This window comes from Galeopterus variegatus, unplaced genomic scaffold, assembly GCF_000696425.1.
Source record: "Galeopterus variegatus unplaced genomic scaffold, G_variegatus-3.0.2 Scaffold4208, whole genome shotgun sequence".
NCBI lineage: Eukaryota > Metazoa > Chordata > Mammalia > Dermoptera > Cynocephalidae > Galeopterus > Galeopterus variegatus.
This window is the reverse complement of record NW_007730319.1, coordinates 113,618-141,277: the sequence shown is the minus strand read 5'-3', so window position 1 is coordinate 141,277 and position 27,660 is coordinate 113,618. Positions and strand designations below refer to the sequence as shown.

Here is a 27,660-nt window from a genome sequence, read left to right as displayed (position 1 = left end):
CTCATAACCACAGGAAACAGGCAATATCATTTCACCAATTTTAGATGAGAAAACTAAAATTAGAGGTTTAGAAACTTGCCTAAGTCACATAATTACTTGCTAAGTAGAATCACTGGTCTTATTCAGAGCTTATGCCCTTAACACTATGTTATAGTTCATCACAAATGTTTTTTTTTTTTTAAAAAAAAAAAAAGGAGAGAGAGAGAGAGATAATTTCAGGAATTTAATTAACATCATCAACTAAATAAAAACTCTATTCAACTGAGAGCGAAACAATATTTGTTTTTTAAAACCAAAATTATTCCCTTGAGAGACTAGTATTCAGTTATCTCATTTCAATTGTGCTTTCATTAAATTCAAATGTGTTAAACCTTGAATGTGTAAAAGGCGGTATCTCCATTAAGCTATTGAAGAATTAACTCGGAATGAAAACAAGCACCTAAAATCTTTCCTGGTATACAAAAATACATGTACCATATAGGTAAAGGCAGGGAAAATCTGAGGATCATAAGGACATTTATTCCATATAAAGTAAAAACAAACAAACAAAAAAACTTCTTTAGGATATAATTACAATAAATCTATTTTCCAAAATATAATTTATGATGTTGGAGACTGCTACAGAGGTTAAATTTTAAAAAACTCAATTGAACATTATAAAAACTAATGAAGCCATAACCATCTTAGGTCCCATGTTAGATTCCTTATAAAAGAGAACATATGGAAGCACATATAAATATTTGTTCGTGTAATATATTAGCCTTATAAATACTGCTTCAATTTATCCAAAAGTGCAACCAGTACAAATCTTTTCTTACTTTCCGTCTTTCAGGTCCATCGAATGCAATAGTCCTGGCTTCTTCCACAGTCTCACAGACAAGGCCATTTCCACACACAAATTCAATCACTTTCTTGAGCTGTGGAAACTGAGTCTTTATGACATCAATCGCCATTTTACAGAATTTAATCTCCCTTAATTTTTCATTGATTGGCTTGACCTAAATGGTTTAAAAAATACTTCATGTATTAGATACACTAAAATATAAACCGAATGCTCGTTACGTTCTTTCTCACCAAACACATACAGGCGTGACAGGAAATGATGAATAGTGTGCACTTACACATAATAAAAGTTTGACATGAACATGATGAACTATATCCCACCATTGGCTCATGTAACATTAAAAATAAACTTCATCAAAAGCCAGAGGATTTAATTTCCAGATTCAGCCCTGTCACTAATTATGTGGGAGAAAACAATGCATGAGAAGTGCTCCATGCTCTCAAGACCATGAAATGTAGTGGAAAATAATATCCTTTTACATACGTGTAAAAAGAGTGGTACAATACTATGGAACTTAAAAACCACTTTAGGAATAAATGATCAGGAAAGGCTTCAGACCTTGTTAGTCATGACTCTTAGGTTGGATATACAAACAGATCAAAAAAGTGTCTGCAATGTATTAATGAAAACCTGCAAGTAAGATCTCACTTCTGGGTAACAAAGCAAAACAAAGCAAAAATGCTACATACAACCAAAATGTGTATATGTGTGCCCATGTTATATATATACACACGTACAGATGAGTATATACACACGCGAATATATATTTATATAAATTGAAGTGTATGTGAGCAATCAAAAGTAGTTACTATTAAGGAACTGGACACTGAAAAGGGATGAGTATTCCCTCTATATTTGATATAATTCTTTTAAGAGACGTTTCTAAAAATGAGTTTGCCTTGAAAAACTTCTCAAGTGGGGAATAAGTAGAAGAGGATTTTAACAGGAAGATGAATCAGGGCTAAGAAGTTTTAGGAGGCAGAAGGTATAAGCAAAAGTGTATTAGTAAAATGGGCAGCTGGCATTTGCTGAGTCCCTCCTCTGTGCAGGCACTGTGCCAGGTGGTTTACCTGTAAAGATTCCTTGCAATAATCCAATAAGGTAAGAATCAATTCTTCTACTTCATAGATGAAGAAACTGAAGCCCAGAAAAGTTATGAAGAACTCAGTGAGAGCAAATTAGAAGTAGGGCTGAGATTCAAACTCAGGGCACTCCAACTCTAAGGCATGTGCTGTTAACCACTATGCACACTGCCTGCAGTTCAGGGTCTTGACTGCCAGATCAAATAAAACATTATCTTTGGTAGGCAATAAAAAATCACAAAGGATATCAATTATGATATGATAGAGTTCCTGCTGTAGGAATTTAGATTCTGGATATGGGAACATATCAAATAACTCAAGGCTCAAAATTTAGCCTGCCCCACCAAGAGTTGACACACTGGACCAAATATTCACAATAGAGACTGAGTTGACATTTCGCCCACACATCTTATCAATCTCCTATCTAGATGTTCCCTAACTTATGATGGTTCAAGTTATGATTTTTTGAATTTAGGATGGTGTAAAAATGATATACATTCAGTAGAAACCGTACTTCAAATTTTGAATTTCAATCCTTCCCTGGCCTAGTGGTATGTGGTGTGGTACTCTCTTGTGATGCTGGCAATGGCAGCAAACCACAGCTCTCAGCCAGCCACGTGATCAAGAGTAAACAGCAGATACCCTGCAGCGCACTATGTTGCTAAGCTATGAGGTTCGGTAGGTTAGGTGTATTAAATGCATTTTCAACGGATGATATTCTCAACTTACGATGGGTTTACCGTGACATAAAGCAATGGTCAAGTTGAGGAGCATTTGTATTTTGCTACAGAACAAAATATATTGCTGGCTAGTATGCCGAGGGGTGTACTGCTAGAGCAATGACATCAGAGTCACCAAGACAGAATTATGCAAAACTAGATTAGGAAAAAAAAATATGATATCAAGAAAGATAGCAGCTACTTGATATTATTCTTTTCCTGCCACTACATTAACACCAGCCATGCAAATGACAGGCTAATCGGCAACGATTTTTTTCAGTCACTACCATAGTTTTAGGCAATAAAGACATACTATAACAGACAAGTTGTTATCACTACTAAATACCAAACATTACAAATTTCTTACCTCCAGGTAATCTAGAGCAAGGAATGTCTCAGGTTCAGCTCTTTCCTCCTTCAGAATTCGAATACAATCTTTTGCTACTTTTTCAGAGTCTACAACAATGGCAAACATGTACTGGTCAAGAAGCTTAGTAACAGCCAGCTGGTATTTCTTATGAATAGGATGACACAGGTCGACCAGTCTTCCAAACTTAGCAGGTTTCAAGAAGGGAAAGAAAAACAAATATATTAGTGAGGAACGTATAATTCACTGTTTTCTCATGTAACAAAGCAACATAGATAAAACATAATTTATAAAATTATGTCATAATTTAATAGTCTCATTCACATGGACCTAAGTTTTATTATGAAATGTCCATTTAGGCATGTCGCTTCATTTAATTAATAGTCTCATTCACATGGACCTAAGTTTTATTATGAAATGTCCACTTAGGCATGTCACTTCATTTAAGAAAAGAGTAATGCAGAGGGACTAACCTTATCAAAGTACTAAAATATTTTCTAAAACTGTAGCAATTAAATAATATTCATTCATTCCCTATTTATTAAACGAGAATCTTTGAGGCATCTACTACGTGCAGGACTGAGCTAGACACTGGGTAAACATTACTTAATAAAACAGATACTCTGATCTCACACAGTTTTCAGTCTAGTAAGGAAGAAAGACAATCAACCACATGCATGTAACAAAACAGAGCTAGTCACTGTGACCAAAAAAAAGAGTGCTCTGAGAGTATATAAAAGAGACCAGGTTGGCCTAAAAAGTCAGGGAAGGCTTCCCATGAAGAAGTGCTATCTGAGCTAAGATCTGATGAATGGTCAAGAATTAGACAAGTTCAAAAACTTTACTAGAATATGTCTGAATGTCAAACATCCTGTATCGATAGTCTCTAGAATATCTGAAGATTTAATTGTATATCTTTGGACACTCTTCCATTTATTAGGTTCTACTTCAAGAACACAATTTCCTTATGATAGCTCATCATAGTGTTTCATATTTATTATCTTTGCTTTAAACATTTAAATCTCTTTGCTTTTTTTTTTTTTTTTTTTTCGATTTACCTGTGATTATCTCAAGCTTTTCTTCTGGGTCAAGAATATAATTTTCAACTGTGTAGCTCACTCCTTGCTACTTCTAATTTATTTATTAGTATTCCTTGCTACTTTGTATTAACTTATTTATTCTTATTTTATTTATTAGTCTATTTTATTTATTAAGTAAATGTTAACTAATTATTGTTCAGTAATAATGTTTGTTCTTAATTTGTTTTCTTAGCTCCATGTTTTCCTTTTCATTTTGTTTATCCTCATATTTGAACCTAGTTTTATGAATTCAAGCTCTTATTAAATTCTGCAAAGCAGAAAATGCTTATGGGGGATTATGTTCTGTAACTTTCTAGGCTGGACTTTTAGGCCTCCAAATATTTTTAAATATTTTCTTTCTCTTTATTTTTATGTATACTTATAGCTGTGGCTGCCATAGTGATTCTTTACATCTTGCTTAGGTTTAATGTGGGCATCTCTGTTTATTTTCATTTACTCTAATAATCGTTTCATTTTCTTTTTGTAAAAAAAAAAGGTACAATACCACATTTAAGAGTCAGAAAGTCAAAAAGGATACTGTAAAGGAGATGAAGATGGGTGGCCAGAGAGGTACAAGGAAAACCATGACAGTGTGGTACCATGGAGGCCAGTGGCAGGTGTTTCAAAATATGTCAAGTGGTTAACAGTGTCAAATACAGAAAACAGGCCATCATAACATGACTGCACAGTGTACAATGGTGCAAGTGACAAGCAAGTCAGATACCCACCCCCTGATCCCAAAGGAAATAATGCCATGAGGGTGACACTCCAAGTGACAGGTGATATTGTATTTTCTTGATGACATACATAAGCAATACTAGATGCATACATAGAGAATAAAAATATGCCAATGATGTCACTGAAAAAGTATTTTTTTTTAAATTAATACCGTGAAGCACATGAGGTATGAGTCTACGCATCTGGGGGCTCAGACTACTTCATGGCACCCGTTTCCTTTGGGGATACTGACAATAACTCAGACTTTTTGGGTACTGTGTTCATGTCAATGCTTCTCCCCACTAATTACCTGTTGACACTACCCAAAGTAATTTACATTTTACCCCAATTATTTACTGTTATCCTTTAAATATAAATTGCCAAGCACAAAACATAAAGATTTCTGAATTGTTTTGCTTCCTAATAATGGTATATTTATAGATCCAAATAAGAATATACTGTTTTCACCACACAGGAATGCTTAGCCTTGTTTTAATTGTTCATTATAATTACCACAGAATCTGGGTAAAGTCTTTTAAGGTGATCCAGAATCTCTGCTCTCTTCTGCTGACATCTTCTCTCATGGTTATCAATTCCAGCATTCTGCAATTCACTTCCAATAAGATCCAATTCTTCATTAACCTCTGACATTCTTGATTTTGCTTTGTCAATTTCATCCACTTGGGTTTCCTCTTGCTCTTTCTCCTCTTTCAAGCAATCCCTTCGTAATAACAACAACAAATTATATAGCAAAAAATAATAACAACAACAAATTATATAGCAAAAAACAAAACCAAAATTTAGGAATTACCAGATACAACGTACTCTTATCTGGCATTGCAAGGGAATGGAGTAGTGCTCTATTAATATCGAAAAGATAAAAAATATATAATACAATAAACCGAATACCAAATAAGGGCAAAAACAATTTTGATCGTTTGTTGTTGATTCAAAACATATGTATTTCTGTGCACTGAAATAGTAACGATAGATTACTATAACCAGAACAATCTTCATGAGCTTAATAAAGAAATGACAATTAAAAAGAAACTCTTAGTTGCAGAATACTTAGGTTGTATGAGGGTTCTTCAAAAAGTTCATGGAAAGATTCATATTATCGTTTAATTCTATTTTTCCATGAACTTTCTGAAGTAACCTAGCATTAGCTTTCATGATAAAACTCACACTTTCATTAAAAATATCAGTACCAAAGAGAGGTAAAATTTCAGTACTGTTACACATTTGTATTTCCAAAATTTAAATATTTCATTTTTTATGTAGTCAAGGATAATCTTTAACAATCTACAATGAAATGAAAAGCAACGGAGGAAACAAAGAAAAGAGTCGAGGAGTGAGAATTTTGTATCAGTGGGAGCATTCATTTGATAGACAGAAATAACCAGACACTTGAGATGTAAGAAAGCTGAGTGTTTTTTTTCCTCTACCTACATGCATGTCTTTGTATCCTCCTCCACCTTCTCTATTCGTTTTTTATGATCTTCTATTTGTTCTTTTATTTGTTTTAGATTTTCCTGAAATAGGAAAGGAAAACTAAAATCAATGACAGGAATTCCACCCCAGTTAAATTATATGCCTAACACTTACTATAACATTGTAAGCTGTTATAAATCTGAAATACATCAAATATAAATATATGAAAATATTTGTGAGAGCATATTTTAAGTTTAAAAAGGCAGTCTGGTATAGAGCTTTGAAGTTGCACACATCAGGGTTCAAATCGTGACTCCACCATTTGCTGGATATTTGATCTCCAGCTAATTCACTCTCGTAGCTTCAAAGTCCAAGAGGATTATTTTCAAATATCTACACAGTTCTTATCTGTCCCTCAAACTAATTCATTCAATAAATATTTATTCACTGGCTACTATGGGGTAGGAACTAGAGATACGATAATGAACAGGATAGAGTCCTTGCCTTCAAGGAGTAAAGTCTGGTGGGAAAGAGACAAGTAATGACAGTAGTGCGGTTTAATATTAAAACACTTATAGGACAACTAATAGACTTATGGGGAAAGGACTTCACAGAAGTCTTGCTCTATTCATTTTATCATTAAATCCAGTAAAGTAGTAATCTCCGATTTGTTTCATGTCTTTAAGCCTTCCCATATCTAATTCATCCTGTGTACTATAGCAAGACTGATCTGTCTTACTCCATTACTAAATGATCTAAAACCAGGAGTGTATGAAAGTAAAACCACAATTATTTTCAGTGTACCACCGGGAAAGAGAATAGCACACTTTTCAACTGGAAGAAGACAAGCGTATTCCAAGATAATTATCCTGTTTTACTCACTTATCACACAAATTTACTGAACAAACCTCCACTACGCAAGGTGCCACAGTTATAAAAATGAGCAAGACGGCTCTTTTGCTGTAGGAACTCACACGTGTTGAAAGTAGAGTTCCCATACTGACGTTCTATTATCTCACGTAAGAATTCCATCCAGAGAGGGAAGAGCAAGAGTCGTCAATGAGGAGAGCACCAAGCTCAGCCAGCTGGGAACAGGTGCTTCTGCGCCTTTACTCTGGCCACTCCCAGAGCCTGTGTCATTAGTTTAACATGCCAGGTGGGTCTCTTAGGTGATGACCTTAGGGCCGGGGACAAATTTAGGACTTGGCGTAGTTCCGTGGAAGAGTAGGATTTAGTGGAGAAAAATCTAAAAGACCAGGGTCAACAAGAGAAGAGAAGGCGTGGGTCCCATTTGCTCTCACAGGAGGTGTGTCAGGACCTGGGTGCTCTGCTGGACACATAATGTGGGGTAATCCGACTACCCTGGTACTAGGCATTCTGGATTTGAGATGCTGGCTGATTACGCTAGTTGTCTGAGAAAACCAACTATTGCTCAGCGCCAGAGATCTTGAAACCTGTGGAAAGTGACAGAGCCACCTATCTGTGAAGGGAGTCATCGGTCCTGTGGAAACTCAGTTTGGGTACAGATCTTCCCCATCTCTCTCCACCTGGACATGTTATTTCTTTTTTATATTCAAAAGGCAACAGCAGTTCAACCGACACTCATTGACATGTACTCAGTGCAAGGTTTACAACGGACATCATTATGAATCCTGCCTTGAAGAAGCTTCCAGTCTAGCAGAGCTGTACCAGTTAATTGTAAATTCTGTGCAATCTTATAAAAGCCCTTAGACAGTTACAGATTAAGAAGAATGGGTACTTATACAAGGATGAAATTATTTTTGGCTCTTCTTTGGAGTGGAGTGGGGAGAAAATGAGAGCAAGGGAAGGCTTTGTGCTATAGATAACTATAGAACTTACAAGGTGATACAAATGATACAATTATACAAATGTTTTAAAAATATTTCCTCCTACGTGACTATATTTGTTTTTCTTCTGCCACAAAATGCCACCTCTTCTACTCACAGGACTATCATATACTGCACCTTCCATATTTGTAGTTCCATCTGCCAAATCACAAAGACTAAATGAGACAGTGTACTATAAGGTGAAGGAGATGGACTCTGAAGACAAAGCATTTGGAAGTAAATCCCAATTCCTCCACTTATTACCTTAGTCAAGTTTGCTTAATCATCTTGTGTTTTGATCCCCTCAGCTGTAAAATACAGTAATCCAACAAATATTTATTGACTATCAGGTGTGGAAAATGAACTATTCTAGTTGCTTGGGATGGATCAATGAATAAAACAGACAAACATCTCTGCTGTCATAGAATGTACACTGTAGTGGGGGAAGGCAGACAAATATATTTGAACCATAAAACATCTCCTAAATAATACTAAGAAGCATAACAGTTAATCCAGAAATTATTTAATTGTTTATGTTTGATGTAAATCCATTTACGTTTTGAAATGTTACTACCAAAAGGGAATAAAATGTCACTGAGGATAATTCCAAATCATCACTGCACAAACTGAGGTACCTGAACTTCACCATGCCTCCTCTTTTCAAACGCCAGTCTTTCTTCCTCCGCCTTCTGTTCCCACTGCAGTTTTTCCAGTTGTTGGATCGTTACAGCTGCTTTCGTTCTTACTTCTTCCTTAAGTTCGTCATAACGATTCAGCTGTGTAAACAGCATTGAAACATTGCTAACTCACTTATAGAAACATGACAGGAAATTCTTTTATTATACTAGCAGATAATTAATCTTATCAAAAGCTAATTTTATATACATTGGATCATAATTGGCCATCTTACTCAGGTAATCTAATGTGAACATCATAGAAAACCCTCTTTATTTAAAACTGCTTCTATAGGGCCGGCCCGGTGGTGCACTGGAGAGTGCGCCGCTTGGGAGTGCGGTAGCACTCCCGCCGAGGGTTTGGATCCCATGTGGAGACCAGTTCCCGCTCACTGGCTGACCGCGGTGCGGGCGTGACACCAAGGGTTGCGATCCCGTTGCCGGTCAGTAAAAAAGACAAAAAGAGAAAAAAAAAAAAAAAAACTGCTTCTGTAGAGCAACAAGGTATTCAAAAGAAACCCTATAATAATGTTTCTGTCAGAAAATCTTAAGAGAAAGGGGAATCCTGAGAAAATGATATATCTTTTTCCTATTTATACAGTCACTATGATTTTGGTATATATAGTATGATGTAGGATAATCATAAAATTACTGAATGAGATAAATGATAAAAATTTAGCTGAGTAAATACTTCGAACTCTCAATTATGATATTTGGATATTTACTATTGATTTATTATAATTAAATACCATATACTAAGTGGGATATTAATATATCACTGAACATTTTAAATCACCTTAAGTAATCAATTTCCCTCCTGTCAGTTAAATGATGTCTCTTCAAAGAGATATATATCGGACCTTTAAGTTTTTATAATATCGCACAAGAAAAAAATTCTTACCTTAAATAACTTAATTACCTAACTTTTATATAACAAAATGACATCATGTAACCTTGTTGAAGTATTTTCTAGGATTTTAACTCATAAATGTTATAATTTCATCTAATCTTATAAAAAATACTTTAGTCTGAAGAATAAATTCAGATTCCGTGTATAGGAAAAAAAATCTAAATCCCCGTAATTTACATTCTGAGGAAAATCTCTTAAAATATCAGAAAGAGAGAAAATCCTTTACATTTTTTCGAATAAAAGAAGTTGAAACAATAGGTACAAAAGATTTGCCATTTATTGACTTTTTTACCTTACCGTCTTCCAGTTTTAAGTCTCGTAATTTACTTACGATTTCTTTCTCAATCTTCTTTTCAAAACTTCTCCGTGCACCATCTAAATCAACCAGTTCTGTCTCCAAGGCTCTTATATCATCTTCCTGTTTAGAACATTCTTTTTCACTGTCCTTTACTGATTTCTTAGCCACATCTAATTTTTCCAGTTGGACAGAAGTGTTTTCTTTGGCTTGAATGTACTGAAGCTGCTTCTCATTTAAAAGTGCTTCAAGAGATCTAAAAAGAATAAAAGCTTGCTTTAAAGGAAATTATATTTTTAAAATATATAAAGGGAAGATGTCCTTTTGATCAAATCACATTAAAAAATAAATTCTAAAAATCAACTTTCAGACTGTAAGCAGATCAGTGGTTGCCAGAGGCTGTGCAAGGTCAGGGGGAGGGTTAAACAGATGAAGCATAGGGGCACTTTTCAAGAGTGGATAAACTACTCTGTATGATATTGTAGTGGCAGACTCATGACACTATGAATTTGTCAAAACCTATAGAATTTTAGAGCACCAAGAGTCAACATTAACGTAAGCAAATTTCTTAAAAAAAAATAGTTGAATGCCTGAGGGATCCTAAACGGAATAGAATGTGACAGAAGAATTACAAATGTATAAACAACCTTACCAAATGGGTGGGAAGAAAAAGGGCTCACCTAAGTAATTTTGGAAATGAGCAGAGTCTTTAAGACTAAAATCAAAAGGAATTGTTCGTAAGCACTGTACTCCAGTTATAAAGTTGCTTCCCTTGAAGGTATGGGTGAACAATTCCGATACTGCTATACATGATTACTGGAATCGAACAATTAAGCTAATGGATGGCTGATGGTGGACGCCAGGTTTCTCACCATTGAAATGGGGGGTTATCGATAAGCAAGAGAAGGCTAGAGTGATCCATGTGTTAATGGATTAAAATGGAGAGAGAGTATGAACTCATTTTTAGTTCAATGAAGATACAGATGACTATATATGGAAATATTTATAGATATGTATATTTTCAAGACTTAGTATACACACAACTATTTCTTAGTTCTGTCAGCTGAGAAAGCCTAGAAACAGACATCCAGAAGGAAAGAGCACACCTAGCACCCAGATGTTTAGTTCCTAATACCAATAAAAAGACCAGAACTCCTTGAAGAAATTCCTGACTCCTGGGCAAGATCACACAGGCTAGAGCAGGCTGATTCTAGGACTGGCTCATACGAAATGAGCCTGGAACATCTCGTAATGCAGAAAATGTAAGGAATTGCCCCCAAACCAAAATCACGATGATGGGGATATGTCAAAGGGACACAGGAGTCCGTTCAGAGTTCTTTATAATCTAAACTGCCTTAATCTAAGCAACAAAATAAACAATGCAGTATTAGATTATAACCTCAAATATAATCTATCCTCATATCCATACTGATGTAAATATATAATTGATTAAATAAATAAATAAGAGACAAATCTCCTGTGTAGAAGAATTCTAAATAAGTCATGTAGATACTCTGCCCTTGATGCAGAACATAACTCCGCACTCCTCAGGTTTGGGCTATGCCTAGTGACTTCCTTCCAAATAATATAGTATAAAAAGTGGGAAAATAAAAGAAGACCTTTCCAATGGAGAAACCTGACAAAGTCAGGTGATCAGGGTCAACGTCAACCGTGATATCATGTTGATATTATGATATGTGATACAGGATGTGATATATCCTATGACATATATCACATGTTAACATCCTGATGCCTTATGATGAGAGTGGCATTTTATTTCTGTGGTCTTCCTCCCCGAATCCCACAACCCCAGTCTAATTATAAGAAAAGTTTTCAAATCCCGATTGAGGAACATTCTGCAAAAAACCTGACCAATACTTAAAACTGTCAAGGGCATCAAAAACAAGAAAAGCCTGAGAAACTGTCATAGATGAGAGAATCCTAAGGAGACAGACAACTAAATGTAACATGGTATTCTGTATCAGAAAATGGACATTAGGCAAAAACTAAGAAAATATGAATAAAGTATGAACTTAAGTTAATAATAATGGGCCAATACTGGTTTATTAATTCTGACAAATATATCACACTAAGATGTTTATAACAGGAGAGACAGGGTGGGGAATTCTGTACTATCTTTATAATTTCTCTGTATATTTAAAAGTATTCCGATGTAAAAAGATTATTTTAAAAAGTCAACTTTCAAAGTGTCATTTTTTAAATTTTCTATCGATCTACATAAAACCCAGCTATTGCTTCCTATTTTAAAAAAACTCACTTTACTTCTTTTTCTGTTTGTTCTAGTTGTCCGGTTAGCATTCCACATTCCTTTTTCTTGGCTTTCACTATGTTTTCATGATGAGAAAGAGACTCTTTCGTGACACTCAAATCCCTATTCACACGCTCTAACTCAGATTTCAGAAAACAAATTTTCTTCTCATTGTGATATAGTTGGAAAAGGTGTAGTTGTATCTTGTTGACTTTCAGTTCTTCAAGGAGACCCTGGTGACGCTCTGCCTATAAAACAGTACAATTCAAAAGCAGTAAAAAGTGAGTATATTTAAGCTGACCTTTCATAAATCCAACGACTGTACCAACAAATGATCTCTAATGAATTTTCATTTATGTCACTAAGAAACAGTATTCTTGCCAAAAATAGCATTATTTGGGGAAGGTTGCTGAATACATTTCTAAATTAAACCAGGAAACCATTAATTTTGTATCCATGCGCTCAGTGGTGTGGTGGTAAGAACAATGGAGTGACACGCCTAACCCGGGTCCTAATCCCATTTCTGTCTTGAGGAGTTTGGCAAGTCCATTAACATTTCTAGCACCAGCCTCCTCATTTGTAAACTGAAGGAAGAGCATCATGTAACTTGTACGGTCCCTAGCAACTTTAAATTCAAGGATTCCTGGCAAAATTCCTGCTACATGAAGTGATTTTCCTACTGATAGAACTAATAGGACTGTTATAGTTCTTAATTATAGGTGAAGAGGAAGAACTTCCTTAACATCGATGCTATTAATAAAGAAATAAAGGAATGAAGTCCCTCAAGAGCAGAGCTCCTAATCAATGCAGTATTTCAAGTAGCAACTAAATGGTCATCCTCCAGGATGTTGTAAAAAATTAGGAAGTTGGACTATTCTAATTGTCCTTATCATGTTTCAAGTTCTGTAATTTTATAAGTTATTTCACTACACTGTGACTATTGCAGTCTGACTGTCACTGCTGCCACCCCTTTTTACTGACAAAACAGACACATATACACATTTTAAAAATATGAAGAAACAGAGAAACACCACGAATAAGAAACATATCCACTTCTCATTTATTTCCTTAAATATTTATTGAGTATCTACTGTGTGCTAGGCCCTGTTCTGTGTGCTGCTGAGAATATAGTGAAGAACTAGACAGACTGTCCATGCTCTTGTAAAGCTCATATTCCAGTTATGTGAATGGGGCGGGGTAGAGGAAGAGGAATCAGAGAATAAACACACAAACAAACAATAAACAAGATCATTTCGTACAGCAATACACAATAAACAATATAAAATAAACAATACAGACTGATGTGACAGTGCAAGAGAGGGGAAGCTAATTCAGATTGGGGCAGGGGCTGGGGTTGGTGCACAGCAAATGCCTGCTTGAGAAAAGAAAACGGCATTTTTATAAAGATTTGAACGAGAGAACCAACCATGCAAAAATCAGGCATACAGCTCTCTAGGCAGAGGAAATAGCAAAAGCACCAGGATAAAAGGGAGCTTGATGTATTCACCAAATAAGAAAGGTCAATAGGGTGGCACAATAGAGGACGTTAAGGCTTGAGAGGTGAATAGAGACCAGATCAGTAAGCAGGAAAGAGACTAGATTCTCACTGCAGCAGGAATCACTGCCCTGGAAGCTTTTATGCAAGGGAAAGACAAGATCTGATTTGCGTTTGAATAAGATCACTCTAAAATGCAAGCGATTACAAACCATAGACAAGGCACTAAAGAGTTCTTCACAAAGTTCGTGGGAAAATGGAGCTAAACGATAATACTAATCTTTCCATGAACTTCATGAAGACCCTTCGTACTAGGCATTGTAATGGGCACCGAGAAATACCACAGCATTTGAAAAGTGTAGCCATGATTTCTTAGGGGTCCCCAAGACCCTTTTAGAGAACCCCATAGGACAAAACTATTTTCATAATAATACTAAGACAACATTTGCCTTTTTCAGTGTGTTGACATTTGCACTGATGATGTAAAAACTAATGGTGGCCAAAACTGCCAGGCCTAAGCACAAAAAAGATTTAATGCCAAGTGTGTAGGAGAAGTTAGCTGTCTCCTATTTAGCCAGACGTTAAGGAGACCATAAAAATGTAAAACTGTGTTGCTCTTCTAATTAATTTGTTTGGAAATGTAGTTATTTTTCATAACAATCTTATTTATGTTAACATGTAATAAGTTTATTATTGCTGCTTTTTACATGGACCATTAAATCTATTTTTAAAATTTCCAGTTTGGATTTCAAATACAATAAGGATTGGTAGAAAAAATCCACATGTACAAAAACTCTTTGTTGTCCTCAGTGGTTTTAAGTGTGTATGGGGGTCAAGATACAGAAGTTTTAGAGCCTCTGCTACATAAGATATAACCTATCAAGCTTGTTTCTAGTTGAGAAAATCAGACATTTTGGTAGTTCAGGTTGTCCTGCCTATTTGGGATTAAGAACCCAAATAGTGAAAGATATATCCAAAAGTTTATCTTTACTGAACACTGGGCTTTATTTTTCTTATATTTTTAAAGAAATTTTCTTGGTAATCCCAAGCCAATACCTAGCAACTCTAACACAAAAAGTTTTGGTATCTAACACTTACTTGGTTACATCTTCATGACACCTTACCTCTTCTTTCTCTAATTGGGCTTGTTTGTACTCTGCAGCTATGCTTTTTTTCTTATTAAAATTAAAATGTGCATCCTCTTCAGCTTTTTGTAACTTTCTCTTCTTTTCCATATATTCTCCTATCTTAGTAATCACAAGCCAATACCTAGCAACTCTAACAGACAAAAAGTTTTGGTATCTAACACTTACTTGGTTACATCTTCATGACACCTTACCTCTTCTTTCTCTAATTGGGCTTGTTTGTACTCTTCAGCTACACTTTTTTTCTTATTAAAATTAAACTGTGCATCCTCTTCAGCTTTTTGTAACTTTCTCTTCTTTTCCATATATTCTCCTATCAGTTCTCCCGAGCTGCTGATTTCCTCAAAAAACTGGGTCCTTTCTTTGGGTTTTTTCATTGAAATCGACTCTACACTTTCCTTTTAAAAACAGTAAAGCACACCAACATATAAAATACAGTGATGTATTTTCAGAACTATGAATCCAATAAACTACTACAGCTACTTACCTGAAAAACTAGGCAGTTTCGTACTGCGACTGTTATGCCGATATTTTCCAACTCTGCTATGTAAGCAGAACGACTCACAAGATTATCATCACAATGAAATTCTGAGCATTCCCCTAGTATAAAATGATAAAGACTATTACAGGAAACATAAATATCAGACATATCTCCACAACCAAAGAAGTTCAATAAAATAAATTTGTTATTGAAATGGCCAGTGATGCAATAATATAATCATATACATATTAATAAATGCATTTAATCAGCCAACAAATACTGATTGTCTATTAGGAGGGTACTTTAGAAATTTCATGGAAAAATAGAATTGAAAGATAACACAAATCTTTCCATGAACATTTTGCAGGACCCTCGTATATACCAAGGACTGTTCTACAGCGGTGAACAAAACAGATAAAAATTTCTGATCTCAAGGAGCTTATATACTAAACAGGAAGACAAACAAAAATAAGATATGCCATAAAAATAAATAGGATGTGAGAAAGTGGTAAATGCTGAGGAGTAAAAATGAGCTGGGAATGTGGAATGGAAGTTTCTGTGTTGGGGGGATAGGCTTTGCAATTTTAAAAAGAGTGATCAAAGGAATCCTTACTGATATGGAAACTATTGATTTAAAAGTCTAAATAAAGTGAGAAAACTAGTCACTGAATATATCAAGGTGACAAAGTGGTGAAATACTTAAATTACTCATGAAGGCAGAAGTATAAAGTAATAACTACTTCTAAAATCATCTGTGATAGCATTTGGGGGAGGTTAATAAGACAGCGTTAAAACGTTAGATGTGTTCTGGTGGACACTGAACAGTAAAAACAAAACAAAAACACGTATTAATAGCGGCTTTGTGAAATCCAAGCATAGGATAAAATAATAAATAAATAAACAACTCTCAATGTTGTTTATTCAGACAACACAGGGAATTCATGAAGAAATCACAATATACAAATTCAAACATTTCACTCGAGTTGCTTTTCATGGTAAGAAAAACTGTCTATACAAGCCAAACTAATCATCTAATTAGTTCATCATAAGAAAAGCAGATTAACATAAGCTCAGGAAGAACTTTTATAACTTCTCTCTCTTTGAGGTAGTCTCCTTGTATCTGATCCAAATATCCATATATAAAAATGCTATTTGACAGTTGGGGCATTTGAACAAATACAAGGGTACTTGAAAAGTTTTGTAGAAAGATTTTGAAGTACCCTTGTTATGTCTGCTTAAGGAAGAGTCTTAGTGGAGCATCAAATAGATTCTGTTACTTGCCTCTGAGATTTTCTATCGAACTGGGGGGGGGGGTTACTTGCCTCAGATTTTCTATTGAACGGGGGAAAAAAACCCTCTCATTCACTATGCCAGTGGAACAACAATGATCACCCTTCAAAGAATGAAAAGAACAGGCAATCTGACTTAATCTTAAACAATCAAATGACATAAGCAAAAATCTACAGAAACTACCTCGGATAATCCTTGTAAATGTTTTCTCTTCCCCGCTTTCCTCCACATACACAATTTTTACACTTGCAGAAGAAGAAAAAGGTTTTCCAATATGTGCTCCATGAATAAGTTCTTGAATATTTTTCACTCTCAAATTAGCTGTTTTCTCTCCCATTACAAAACGGAGCGCATCCATTACATTAGATTTTCCTGGGGAAGGAAAGAGAAAAATTCATTTATTCCTAATGATTAAAAGCCATGACCAGAACTGAAGAAATCAGGACACGACTGGAAATGACATATAGCCAATATACATGCCTAAATACTTCTGTCCTGTCAATGTTCAAATTGCATGTGACTGACAAGTTTTACTTTGATTACTTGTTTCTTCTATGCAGCTATGGTAGAGCATTAAGAGATCTAAATTTAAGGATCTAAATCCCAGCTCTCTCCCATTCTTAGGCATTTCGCCCCAGATAATCATTTAACGTCTATGAATTTCAGTTATTCTTAATTTATAAATAAGCATCGTCAGTGCAGCACTAAGCACTCACATACTGGAAAAAAAAAAAAGGCTAACTAAATCCAGGGTCTTCCCAACGGACAAACCAAGGTTACTAGACTATTTAGGACTGGTATGAGATGGTGCTATAAAAAATTATATAGCAGGCCTGAGACTGCTATCCTGTGAAAGTCCTGCTTACAAGGTGGGATGGCATCTGGGGATTGGGTTTGGGATTTGGGGAGGGTATCTACCATTCCCTGATCAGAATAGCTCATTGTGCCTAAAATGTTTGTGCAAACAGTATGACTTATGCTGACACATGATCTCTTTCTAAGAGTCTAGAATTTTGGTATGTGTCAGGCAGAGAGGACCTCTGTGACCATCTCTCTGTAAAAACTGAGTCTTCAGTGGGGTTCCTGAGTAGGCATCATTTCACACCTGTGAACTTGTTACCGGATGAATTAAGCACTGTGTGACTTCAGTGGATAAAGATTCACAATCTTGCACCTGGTTTCCTCAGACTTTGCCCCACGTGCCTTTTCCGTTTGCTGTGTTTGCTTTGTATCTTATCACTGTAATAAATAGTCCTGAGTACAACTATGTGCTGAATCCTGTTAATCCATCCTGAAAATCACTGAACCTGGGGATAGCCTTGGGAATTCCCCACCCCAATGGTAAATTTGTTATCCAACCGTGGGCCAGTAATTTCCTCTAAGACAATTTCCAAGGTGCAATATCGATGCAGCTACTACCATCTGCATATTTTATGATATGTAAATTACATCTGCATTTATTTATTGTTTCCTTTCTCTCATTCCTTCCCCCATATCCACAAACGATTTAAATTTTCAATGCCAGAAGGAGGAAAGTAACATGAACAAAGAGAAAGTTATACCGTCAGTCACTAGAAATATGGCTTAGTTTTAGAGATTTAGGATCTTTCAAAAAAAAAACCAGAAGTGGTTAACATGCTGCAAATTCATTTAGCTACGTCTCATTTAACCAAAGTTAACCAATAACTATAAAATGTAGCTTTGGGGCTAGCTCTTTTAAGACAGTGCATGTAGGACAAAATGAACATTCGTGGAATTGAATTATTAAGTCTGACAGTAACAGAGCTAAACACAAACTCTTTTTGATCAATCCTTATTTAAAATCTGCCTAAAATAAATACTTTCCCACCCAAATTCACTCATTCAATTAATATTGTCCCTGACTAATAAACGTTATATTCTGTCAATAGAGTCAGACAGTAAACAAAAAAGACAATTACATGTTGTAATAAGTATAAAGAGATAAAGTGGGTGATGAAATAGAGAGTAACAGAGAGGCAAGGTCAGATAGGATGGACAGAAAACATTTATTAAGTGCCTACCTGCAGCTAGTGTTAGCTAAACAACCATGTGGAAAAAATGAATGAACGAATCAAGGCAGGTTTTATAATGATCAGATTGGGGACTTCTACTGTATATAATTTAGAACCAACATCAGGAAAATTATGCTGAAAGAGTTATCATTAGGCTGTCATCACTTGATAAAGATGGATCAAGTACTCAAAGATATAAAAATTACACTGTCATTCTCTAAGTCCCTTTTTGATTTTAACTCTACATAACTCTCCCGTTCCTCTGCTTCTTTACCACCCTACTACTAGTTCAAATCCTCCTTACTTTTACAAACCTCCTTATCTGGACTCTTCAACTTTCAGTCTCTTACCCCCTCAAATTCAATCGTTCATTCTACAAGCATTTTCTGAACACCTATTTATCAGGCATTTTGCTAAGTAGTGGGCTGAAAATACAAATCTGTAGAATTTCACTGTTAAAATTTATGGGAGGCCATATTTTGGACTAGCCGCCAGCACTAGGTCCCAGTAGAGGAGACCAAACCAAAATGGAGTCACTCATGGAAGTGCTACATAATCAAAATGAAACTTTAAGTAAGCAGGTAAACCCCCAAACAGATCAGTTTTTCCTGAAAATAGGAGATTCACAGCAACCATTAAGAAAGAGCCCAGCTACCCTGAGTTGGCATAATAAGGAAATCTCTACTTTAATCCTCACAAAAAAGTAACCTGTAGTGACCTGATGTTAATCTATTCACTTCTTTTTAATTGTTCTGTTTCCTTGGTCCCACCTAGGAAAAACGAACCATTCTGTCATGCTCAGCAGAACTTCATTCTACAAAATAGAATGAGGTACTGCCTGATTATATAATCACAAATAAAAGCCAATTAGATCTTTAAACTAATTTTCTTTTCTAATTTTATTTTTTTACTCCTCCAAGGTGCTTACAGTGGGGAATGTCAATTTTCATTGAACCTTATTTTGTGCCAGACACCCCACATCTGTTATTTTGTCTGTGCAACCATCTTAGGAGACAGGGATTTAATTTGCATTTTACAAATAAAGAAACAGAGCCTCAAAGTCAAACAAATCATGTTTCGGAGTGATGTGTCTCATACCAAAGCCTATGCCCTTTCCACTAAATCCAGGAAATTCTAATAGACTAACAAGTTCTACGATAAAATTAACACAAAATACTTTATTGGCGCTTAGGAGATGCACTAATAATTGGAGGCTCCGTGTAGGCTTTGCAGGAGATAATTGTGAGCTAAGATTTAAAGGGTAATTAAAAGTTTAGAGAAGGGGGTGTAGAAGGTAAAATACCACCCCAGAAAAAAGAATAGCTTCATCATAGGTACAAAGAAGTGAGAGAGCACTGTACCGTTCCAGTAAGAAACCAAGTAATTCTATGTAGGTACAGCAGAGCTTACAAGGTTGGGAAACCTAAGAGACAAAGATGGGGAAGTGAAGCAAGAATTACAATATGCTACATTAAAGGAACTAAACTTTATGTTGAACATTATGTGAAGCCACTAAAGGATTTCTTTTTTTCCCCCAAAATATATTTTATAAAGATTTCTCAGACAATAACCCAACAGGAAAATGGGCAAAGGACACAAACAGCAATTCAGAAAGAAATACAAAGGCGCTTAAACATATGAAAAGATGCTCAAACTCACTCATAAAAAGAAAAATGTGCAGAAGAGGTAAATCCATAATGACAGAAAGTAGGTGCCGAGGGCTGGGTAGACAGGAGATAACTGGAAGCGAATGCTAATGGGTACAACTTTTCTTTTGGGGTAATGAAAACGTTATGGAATTAGTACACAGTGATTTGATGATGGTTGCACAACTCTGCGAATAAACTAAAAACCATTGAGAGTGCACTTCAAAGAGATATATTTTATGATATGTAAATTACATCTCAATAAAGCTGTTGTAAATAAAAATTCTAAAAGAGTACTTCATGTATTTTCTAGCCCTGTACACTGAAATGGATCAGAACCAATGTTTGTCAATGCACTGAGCACGTCTAGTTCCTAGATGGTCTCTAATATCTTTCCTACCAAAACGAACTAGAAGTCATTAGATAACTAGCTCATTCCAAGTCTGTGGCAGTGAAAATTGAAAATGAGCCTGGGAACTAGGACATCATATTTCAGAAAGCAAAGAGCACAAGAAGCAGCTTGAAGAAATTCTGACTGAATGAAATTATAATAATATGAGCATCAAAAATGATTTTGGTGGATTAAAACACACTACATCAATGACAATCCATGAGTCCATAATGATACTGACAAAACAAAAAAGGGAAAAATTCATTTTCACCATTTAGAGCAGCTATTAAAAACTTTTTTTGTTTGAAATTATTAATTAAAAGGAAAGGAGGAAGCATTTATCTTGCTTTTATTTATTTTTTCTTTTACGGGGAAATACCATCCACTGAATGTACAAAGCATGACAGAATTAGAAAATCTAATTTTGTAAACCTTAATGAAATGCTGATTCAAAGATTATTCACTGGCATTAAAACCATAAATAAATGTCAATAGAGAACATTTTAATATCACCACCATTTTAATAGTGGACGTTCTAGTTAGAAAGAAGGAGAAAATCTACACAATACAGAGATCACTGTCACCATCCAAATCCAGGGGTCAATTTTTAGCATTACTAAGAGTACAACAAGCAGATATTCTGTGACATAATGCAATGTGAAGTACACAATATCACCTATGATGGAGTCTAGCCAAAAGTGTTTAATTTGAATCTGTCATCTCTTTAGATATATCTTCCACTTCACAGAAACAGAGAGATAGAGGAACAAACTAAATAACACCATAAGGAAGCAATCAGACAAACCTAAATATTTTGTAGGAAAACTTTTCTAATCTTTTCAACAAGTCAGTGTTATAAATAAAAAGACTGTGCCAAATAAAGACAGAGTTAAGGGCTGCAACAACCAGATGCAATATGTGGTTCTAGTTTGGAAAATGGTTTGGTCAAAGAGCTTTTTGGAGTCAGCTGGGAAATCTTAATTTGAGCTGTGCAGCAGATGAAATGGTCATTTACTAAAAAAGGCAAAGATTACTGCCTGAAAACAATAAGTCAGAAAACAGCATGTACTGGATGATCTCATTTTCATTTTTTAAAAGTTTGCATTGATAGAGTCTTTATGGCTATGGCCCTAAGTATTCAAGTAGTAATCTTTGAATTGTGGGAATATGATCTTTTTACTTTTTAAAATTTTGTTTATTTTTATTAGCATATTCATTGTTACAAATCATACATGTTCGTTATGCACGTATCCAATCTTCCCTCTCCTCCTTCCCCTCCCAGTATTACTTCTTTATTCTTGTTTGTTTTCTAATTCTTTACAAAGATATATTCTGCTTTTGTAATAATAAAGGATTATTTTTTTTTAAGAATTCTGCAGCCATTACGAATTATCAAAAAAAAAAAAATTAAAGAAACACATTCCTGGTTAGAAATGTAAAACATTCAACATATGGAATTGGGAAAGTATAATTAGCTGAAAATCCTAGCATTCAGAGAAAACCTTGTTGATGGAAATGGATACGGAATGTTGTCAAATGCCTTTTCCTCATCTATCACGAAAAGAAAATAGATCTTCTTTCTTGTAGGAACAAATAAATATTACTCTGGTAGCACCATGCCACGTGGATTTAAAGTACAATAAGACTGAAGGTAGGGAACTCAGCAAACAGGTTACTGCATTAATCCAAAAAAAAAGACATGATAAGAGCCTGAAGGGATGTGATAGCAGTGGGAATACAAGGAAGAGGACAGGGCTATTAAGGAGGTAGAACAGGCATGATTGGTAATATACTGGCTGTAATAGGGAGCATTTATCAATGATGAAGGAAAATTCATCAAGTTGGTAGTCATATGAGACCCTGGGAGAAAAGCCTTCCAAGCCCCAGGACCAGCAAATGCTAACACTGTGAAATGGCAATGTGTTGGGCCTATGCAAGGAAGGCAATCAAAGAAGCAATTCTGACCCAAGTATAGTAAATGTGGGGATTCTAAACTCATAATCTTCTTTTCTTTTTTTTTTTTTTTTTTTTTGACCGGTAAGGGGATCGCAACCCTCAGCACAGTGTGGTCTGCACCACGCTCAGCCACTGAGCACAACGGCCAGCCGAATATAGGTTCCCAGTCTGCGGCCTTGGCACTACAAGCGCTGCACTCTCCGGAGTAAGCCATGGGGCCGGCCCCAACGTTATACTCTATTGCTTTCTCAGATAAGCACTACATGCTGGCCAGTTTGGAATATGAGCTGTTGCACAAACAGACTTTCAGAAAACCCTGGAAAAACACTCTACTCTTTTGAGTACAGCTCACATGCCATCTTCTCTGGAAAATCTTTCCTGATCTACACCTTTTCCTATCTGTACCTCCCCAAATTAAATGTATTATTTTCCTTGTTTAAATTTTCATAACCACTGTTATCTGGCATTCTATCTCAATTAGTGTGTTACTTTCTCTTTCTGTTAAGTAAAACATTTCATTAATAACCTTTTATACTGTTTACACAATAAAATATTATTTTGTATCTGTTGGATTCAATATATTAAAATCAACTTCACACGGTTTCAGGAGGTGACCTAACAAAGGTGGAAATGATGACTGTAAGAGAGGCGAGTGATCTGAAAGGTGGCAAATAGAATGGAAGGAACTATTGCTTCCAGAACACTTGCCCCCAAGTTTGAGCTCATGAAATAAATTCACAAACTGACCAGTTTTCATCTTAACTAATTTGAATATAGGTTAAACTATCAGTCAATCAACTTTAAGTTATTTAGTGTAAGAAGACAATAAGAAAGTTAAGTAAAACTCTAATGAAAAGCCAGTCGGCAAAGTCTCTGTTTTAACAACATAACTAGCCTTGCCAAAACAAGGTTCCAAAAAATTCGTTTAAGACTCAGAGTTGTTTCTCTCCATGGAAATTTTTACTGAAAGGCAAAAGATTGACACAATCTGAAGAGAAACCAGAGTATCTAGTGTTACTTTCTTACACTCCCTGTAGGTTAGGAACAGAAGCTGTCTTATTCTGCTTATCTTCTTCTGCTCCTAGCACTAGATTTATGTCAACAACTATTTGCTGAATCTAACTGAATGGAAAACATAAAGGTTAAGATTAAAACCAAAACTTTTCCTTTACTCCTCCCCCAAATTAGGAACATATCCAGTTTTGGCAGGTGGTGGCAATAGGAAATTACTATAAAAAGAATGACCAAATTAATTAAAATATAACAGGAAATGATCAATTGCCTTAATGAAATCTACATGAATGTGCCAGTAATTCTGTGAGATTAAAAATATCTAACGAGAGTTCAAATGAATATAAATGAAATATCACCCATTAGATTAGTCATGGAGGAGTAGTATATTGAGTTTTGGCCTTCATATAGAAAAAAAGAATGTGAACAGCCAAGACCACGTCCAAGTCCAGTTTACATGGCCGCCCTCTTGTCCCCTCACGTCCTCTCAGTGGGTTAGTGCGCGAGGGCCAGGGACTCAGAGTGGAGCTGTCCCGGCGGGGTCAGGGCCTCCCACAGTCCAGTGGGCATGGCCGCCCTCACGTCCCCTCATGTCCCCTCAGTGGGGTAGTGGCTGAGGGCCAGGGACTCAGGGTGGAACCGTCCCGGTGGGGTCAGGGCCTCCCACAGTCCAGTGGTCATGGCCACCCTCTTGTCCCCTCACGTCCCCTCAGTGGGGTGTTGGGCGAGGGCCAGGGACTCAGGGTGGAGCCGTCCCGGCGGGGTCAGGGCCTCCCACAGACAAGTGGGCATGGCCGCCCTCACGTCCCCTCATGTCCCCTCAGTGGGGTAGTGGCTGAGGGCCAGGGACTCAGGGTGGAACCGTCCCGGTGGGGTCAGGGCCTCCCACAGTCCAGTGGTCATGGCCACCCTCTTGTCCCCTCACGTCCCCTCAGTGGGTTGTTGGGCGAGGGCCGGGGACTCAGAGTGGAGCCGTCCCAGCCGGGTCAGGGCCTCCCGCAGTCCAGTTTACATGGCCGCCCTCTTGTCCCCTCACGTCCTCTCAGTGGGTTAGTGCGCGAGGGCCAGGGACTCAGAGTGGAGCTGTCCCGGCGGGGTCAGGGCCTCCCACAGTCCAGTGGGCATGGCCGCCCTCACGTCCCCTCACGTCCCCTCAGTGGGTTGTTGGGCGAGGGCCGGGGACTCAGAGTGGAGCCGTCCCAGCCGGGTCAGGGCCTCCCGCAGTCCAGTTTACATGGCCGCCCTCTTGTCCCCTCACGTCCTCTCAGTGGGTTAGTGGGCGAGGGCCAGGGACTCAGAGTGGAGCCGTCCCAGCCGGGTCAGGGCCTCCCGCAGTCCAGTTTACATGGCCGCCCTCTTGTCCCCTCACGTCCCCTCAGTGGGTTTTTGGGCGAGGGCCAGGGACTCAGGGTGGAGCCGTCCTGGCCGGGTCAGCGCCTCATGCAGTCCAGTTTACATTGCCACCCTCTTGTCCCTTCACATCCCCTCAGTGGGTTGGAGGGTGGGAGTGGGGACTCAGAGTGGAGCCGTCCTGGCTGGGTCAGGGCCTCCCGCAGTCCAGTGTATGTGGCCGCCCTCACATCCCCTCAGTCCCCTCAGGCAAAGTTCTGCCGACTGGACCGGTTGGAGGAGTTCAGGTCCCGCCCCTAGGTGCCCAGTTACCGGAGCCGTTGGGGCCGATGATGCAGGTGAACCTCTTGAAGGGGCCGATGACCTGGCGGCCCCGCCAGGACTTGAAGTTCTCCACGATCAGCACCTGCAGGAGGCCCATGACGGCAGCCTCCTGGCCTCAGCCGCGTCCTCGCGCCTGGCGGGAAAAACGCGGGAAGAGCCTCTCCAAGTCTCGCGAGCCTAGAACGAGACCACAGCATGACAGCGCCGTTCCTTAGCAACCGGAGTTGTTGAAAGTCCCCTTCTAATGTAATGTTGCTAAAAGTCTTTACCATGAACTCGTGTTGAATTTCTTTCACAAGCTTTTTCTATACACATCGATGTGATCAAATGTTGTTTTTCTTTCCCTCTCCTCTATTGTTAATGTAGGAAATTACAATTAACAATATTTTCTTACATTAAATCACATTTTTATTCCTTAGGCACAGCCTACTAATTCAATTCTGTATTGAATATGCCATTAATTTAATAAAGATATTTGTCTCTACGTGTGAGCTTGGCTCAAGTGTCCTTTTCAAGATGGTCTCCTCTTCTGGTGCTTGAATGGAAGGCAGCTAGCCTGGGAAAATGAGTTGAATAATTGCCCAACTTTTTGGATGCTTTCGAAATGTTTACTTGAGGTGGTGATGAGTTTTCCCAGATAACTTTGCAGAACTGACCTGCAAAACTGCCTTGTTCAGGAACTTTTGAATATGGCTTGAGCTTAGAATGGTTTTATTTTGCATTGTTTGCTTAAAGGTTTTTCTTCCTTTATGAACCAGTTTATTGGTGAACTACATTTTTTTTTTCTAAAACATGATCTATTTTACTTAGGATTTGAAATTTAATATAGTATTTGTAAGAAAAGTGTTTTATTACAAAAAGTCTCAAGCACATGTCACATCGCAGCAAATAGTATAGAGAACCCAATATACCAGAAGTTCGGCATCAGCAATCTTCAGTGCAGGGCCAGTGTGGTTTCAACTATCCCCCTACCTCCTCTGCATCTGAGAAGATGGAATATCGTGAAGCAAATCCAAGACACCATAGGATTTCATCTCTAAGTACATCAGCCTGTATTTCTAAATATATCTACTCTTTTATAAAACATAAAGTCAGCGTGGTTTTCAATTCTAGACATTTAAGTTAGTCATTAATATAACCAAGTGTCCAGTTATTTCTCACACGTAATTGCTGCTCAGATACTTCTTTTCAGTGGAGTTTCTTTGAACCTATTTGGAAACAGGATCTACACATTGTGATTGTTTCTATCCCTTAAGTCTTTTAAAATCTATAGATTTCCCCCACAACACTTCTTTTTTTTGGAGTTTATTTAATGAAAATAAAAGCATGCCTTGTGTTCAGTTTCCCATACTCTGGACCTTTCTGAACATAATATTTCTATCCTTGCATTACCCATCTGTTTTTTCCATGTTGTCTATATTGTCCAGTAAAGTCTTTTAATAATTAATTTATTTTGTTTTAATTTTACTAGGTTTATTTTTTGGCCACTGTCCAGTGGGTATCCGAACCTTTGACCTTGGCTGTATAACACCGTGCTCTAACCGACTGAGCTAACTGGCCAGCCACCTTTTTTTAACATTTTTAAACATAGTTATTTTAAATCCCCTGACTGATAATTCCAGAATCTGTACTATATTTGAATCTAGTTCCGATGCTTTCCTTGTCTCTTTAGACAACATATTTTCTTTACTTTTGGTGTCACTGGTAAGTTTTTTGTTGAGAACCACACGTGTTCTGCAGAGTGAGAGAAGCGGAGGTAATTACATATCTACTGTGAGGATTTATGTTAATCAGGATAGAAGTTGGGCTTTATTTCTTCTGGCTATAGGTACCAGAGCCCTCAAGTTCCTCTAGTGTCCTTGTTTCTGTCTTCTCTTCTATTAATTGCGACAAAAGTAAAATACTAACATAAGATGACAGTAATTGGGGAAACTGGACGTGGAATAAATTAGATTTCTCTGTACTGTCTTTGCTATAATTCCATAAACCTAAACTTTTCTGTTTAAATTTTGGATTTTTTTTTCAATGGACATGTTTATAGGGTACAATTTCCAGTTTCATTATATACATAAATTGTGTAAAGATCTAATCAGAATAATTAGCACATCTGTCACCTGTACATTTACCATTTCTCTATGGTTATACATTCAAGATCGTCGTTTCTGTCTATCTTGAAATATCCTATACAATATTATTAGCTATTGTCACCTTAGGGCATCAGAACTTATTCTTCCTATCTAACTGTAACTTTGTAACTTTGCACCAGTCACCAACATTTCCCTGGCGCCCCCCCCCCCCCCCCCC

General features: G+C 37.0%; 1 protein-coding gene across 1 annotated transcript in view; it reads right to left on the bottom strand.

Annotated features, from left to right (window-relative positions):
• The window catches only part of LOC103602581 (structural maintenance of chromosomes protein 1B-like), an 82,936-nt gene extending 57,483 nt beyond the window's left edge, over positions 1 to 25,453 (bottom strand). Inside the window, 11 exon segments of the mRNA XM_008586995.1 lie at positions 819 to 998; positions 3,013 to 3,198; positions 5,322 to 5,529; positions 6,258 to 6,340; positions 8,722 to 8,862; positions 9,963 to 10,221; positions 12,244 to 12,482; positions 15,069 to 15,272; positions 15,362 to 15,474; positions 16,829 to 17,017; positions 25,345 to 25,453. Coding sequence (XP_008585217.1) covers positions 819 to 998; positions 3,013 to 3,198; positions 5,322 to 5,529; positions 6,258 to 6,340; positions 8,722 to 8,862; positions 9,963 to 10,221; positions 12,244 to 12,482; positions 15,069 to 15,272; positions 15,362 to 15,474; positions 16,829 to 17,017; positions 25,345 to 25,453 — 1,911 coding nt within the window.
• Between the last annotated feature and the right edge of the window lie 2,207 nt (positions 25,454 to 27,660).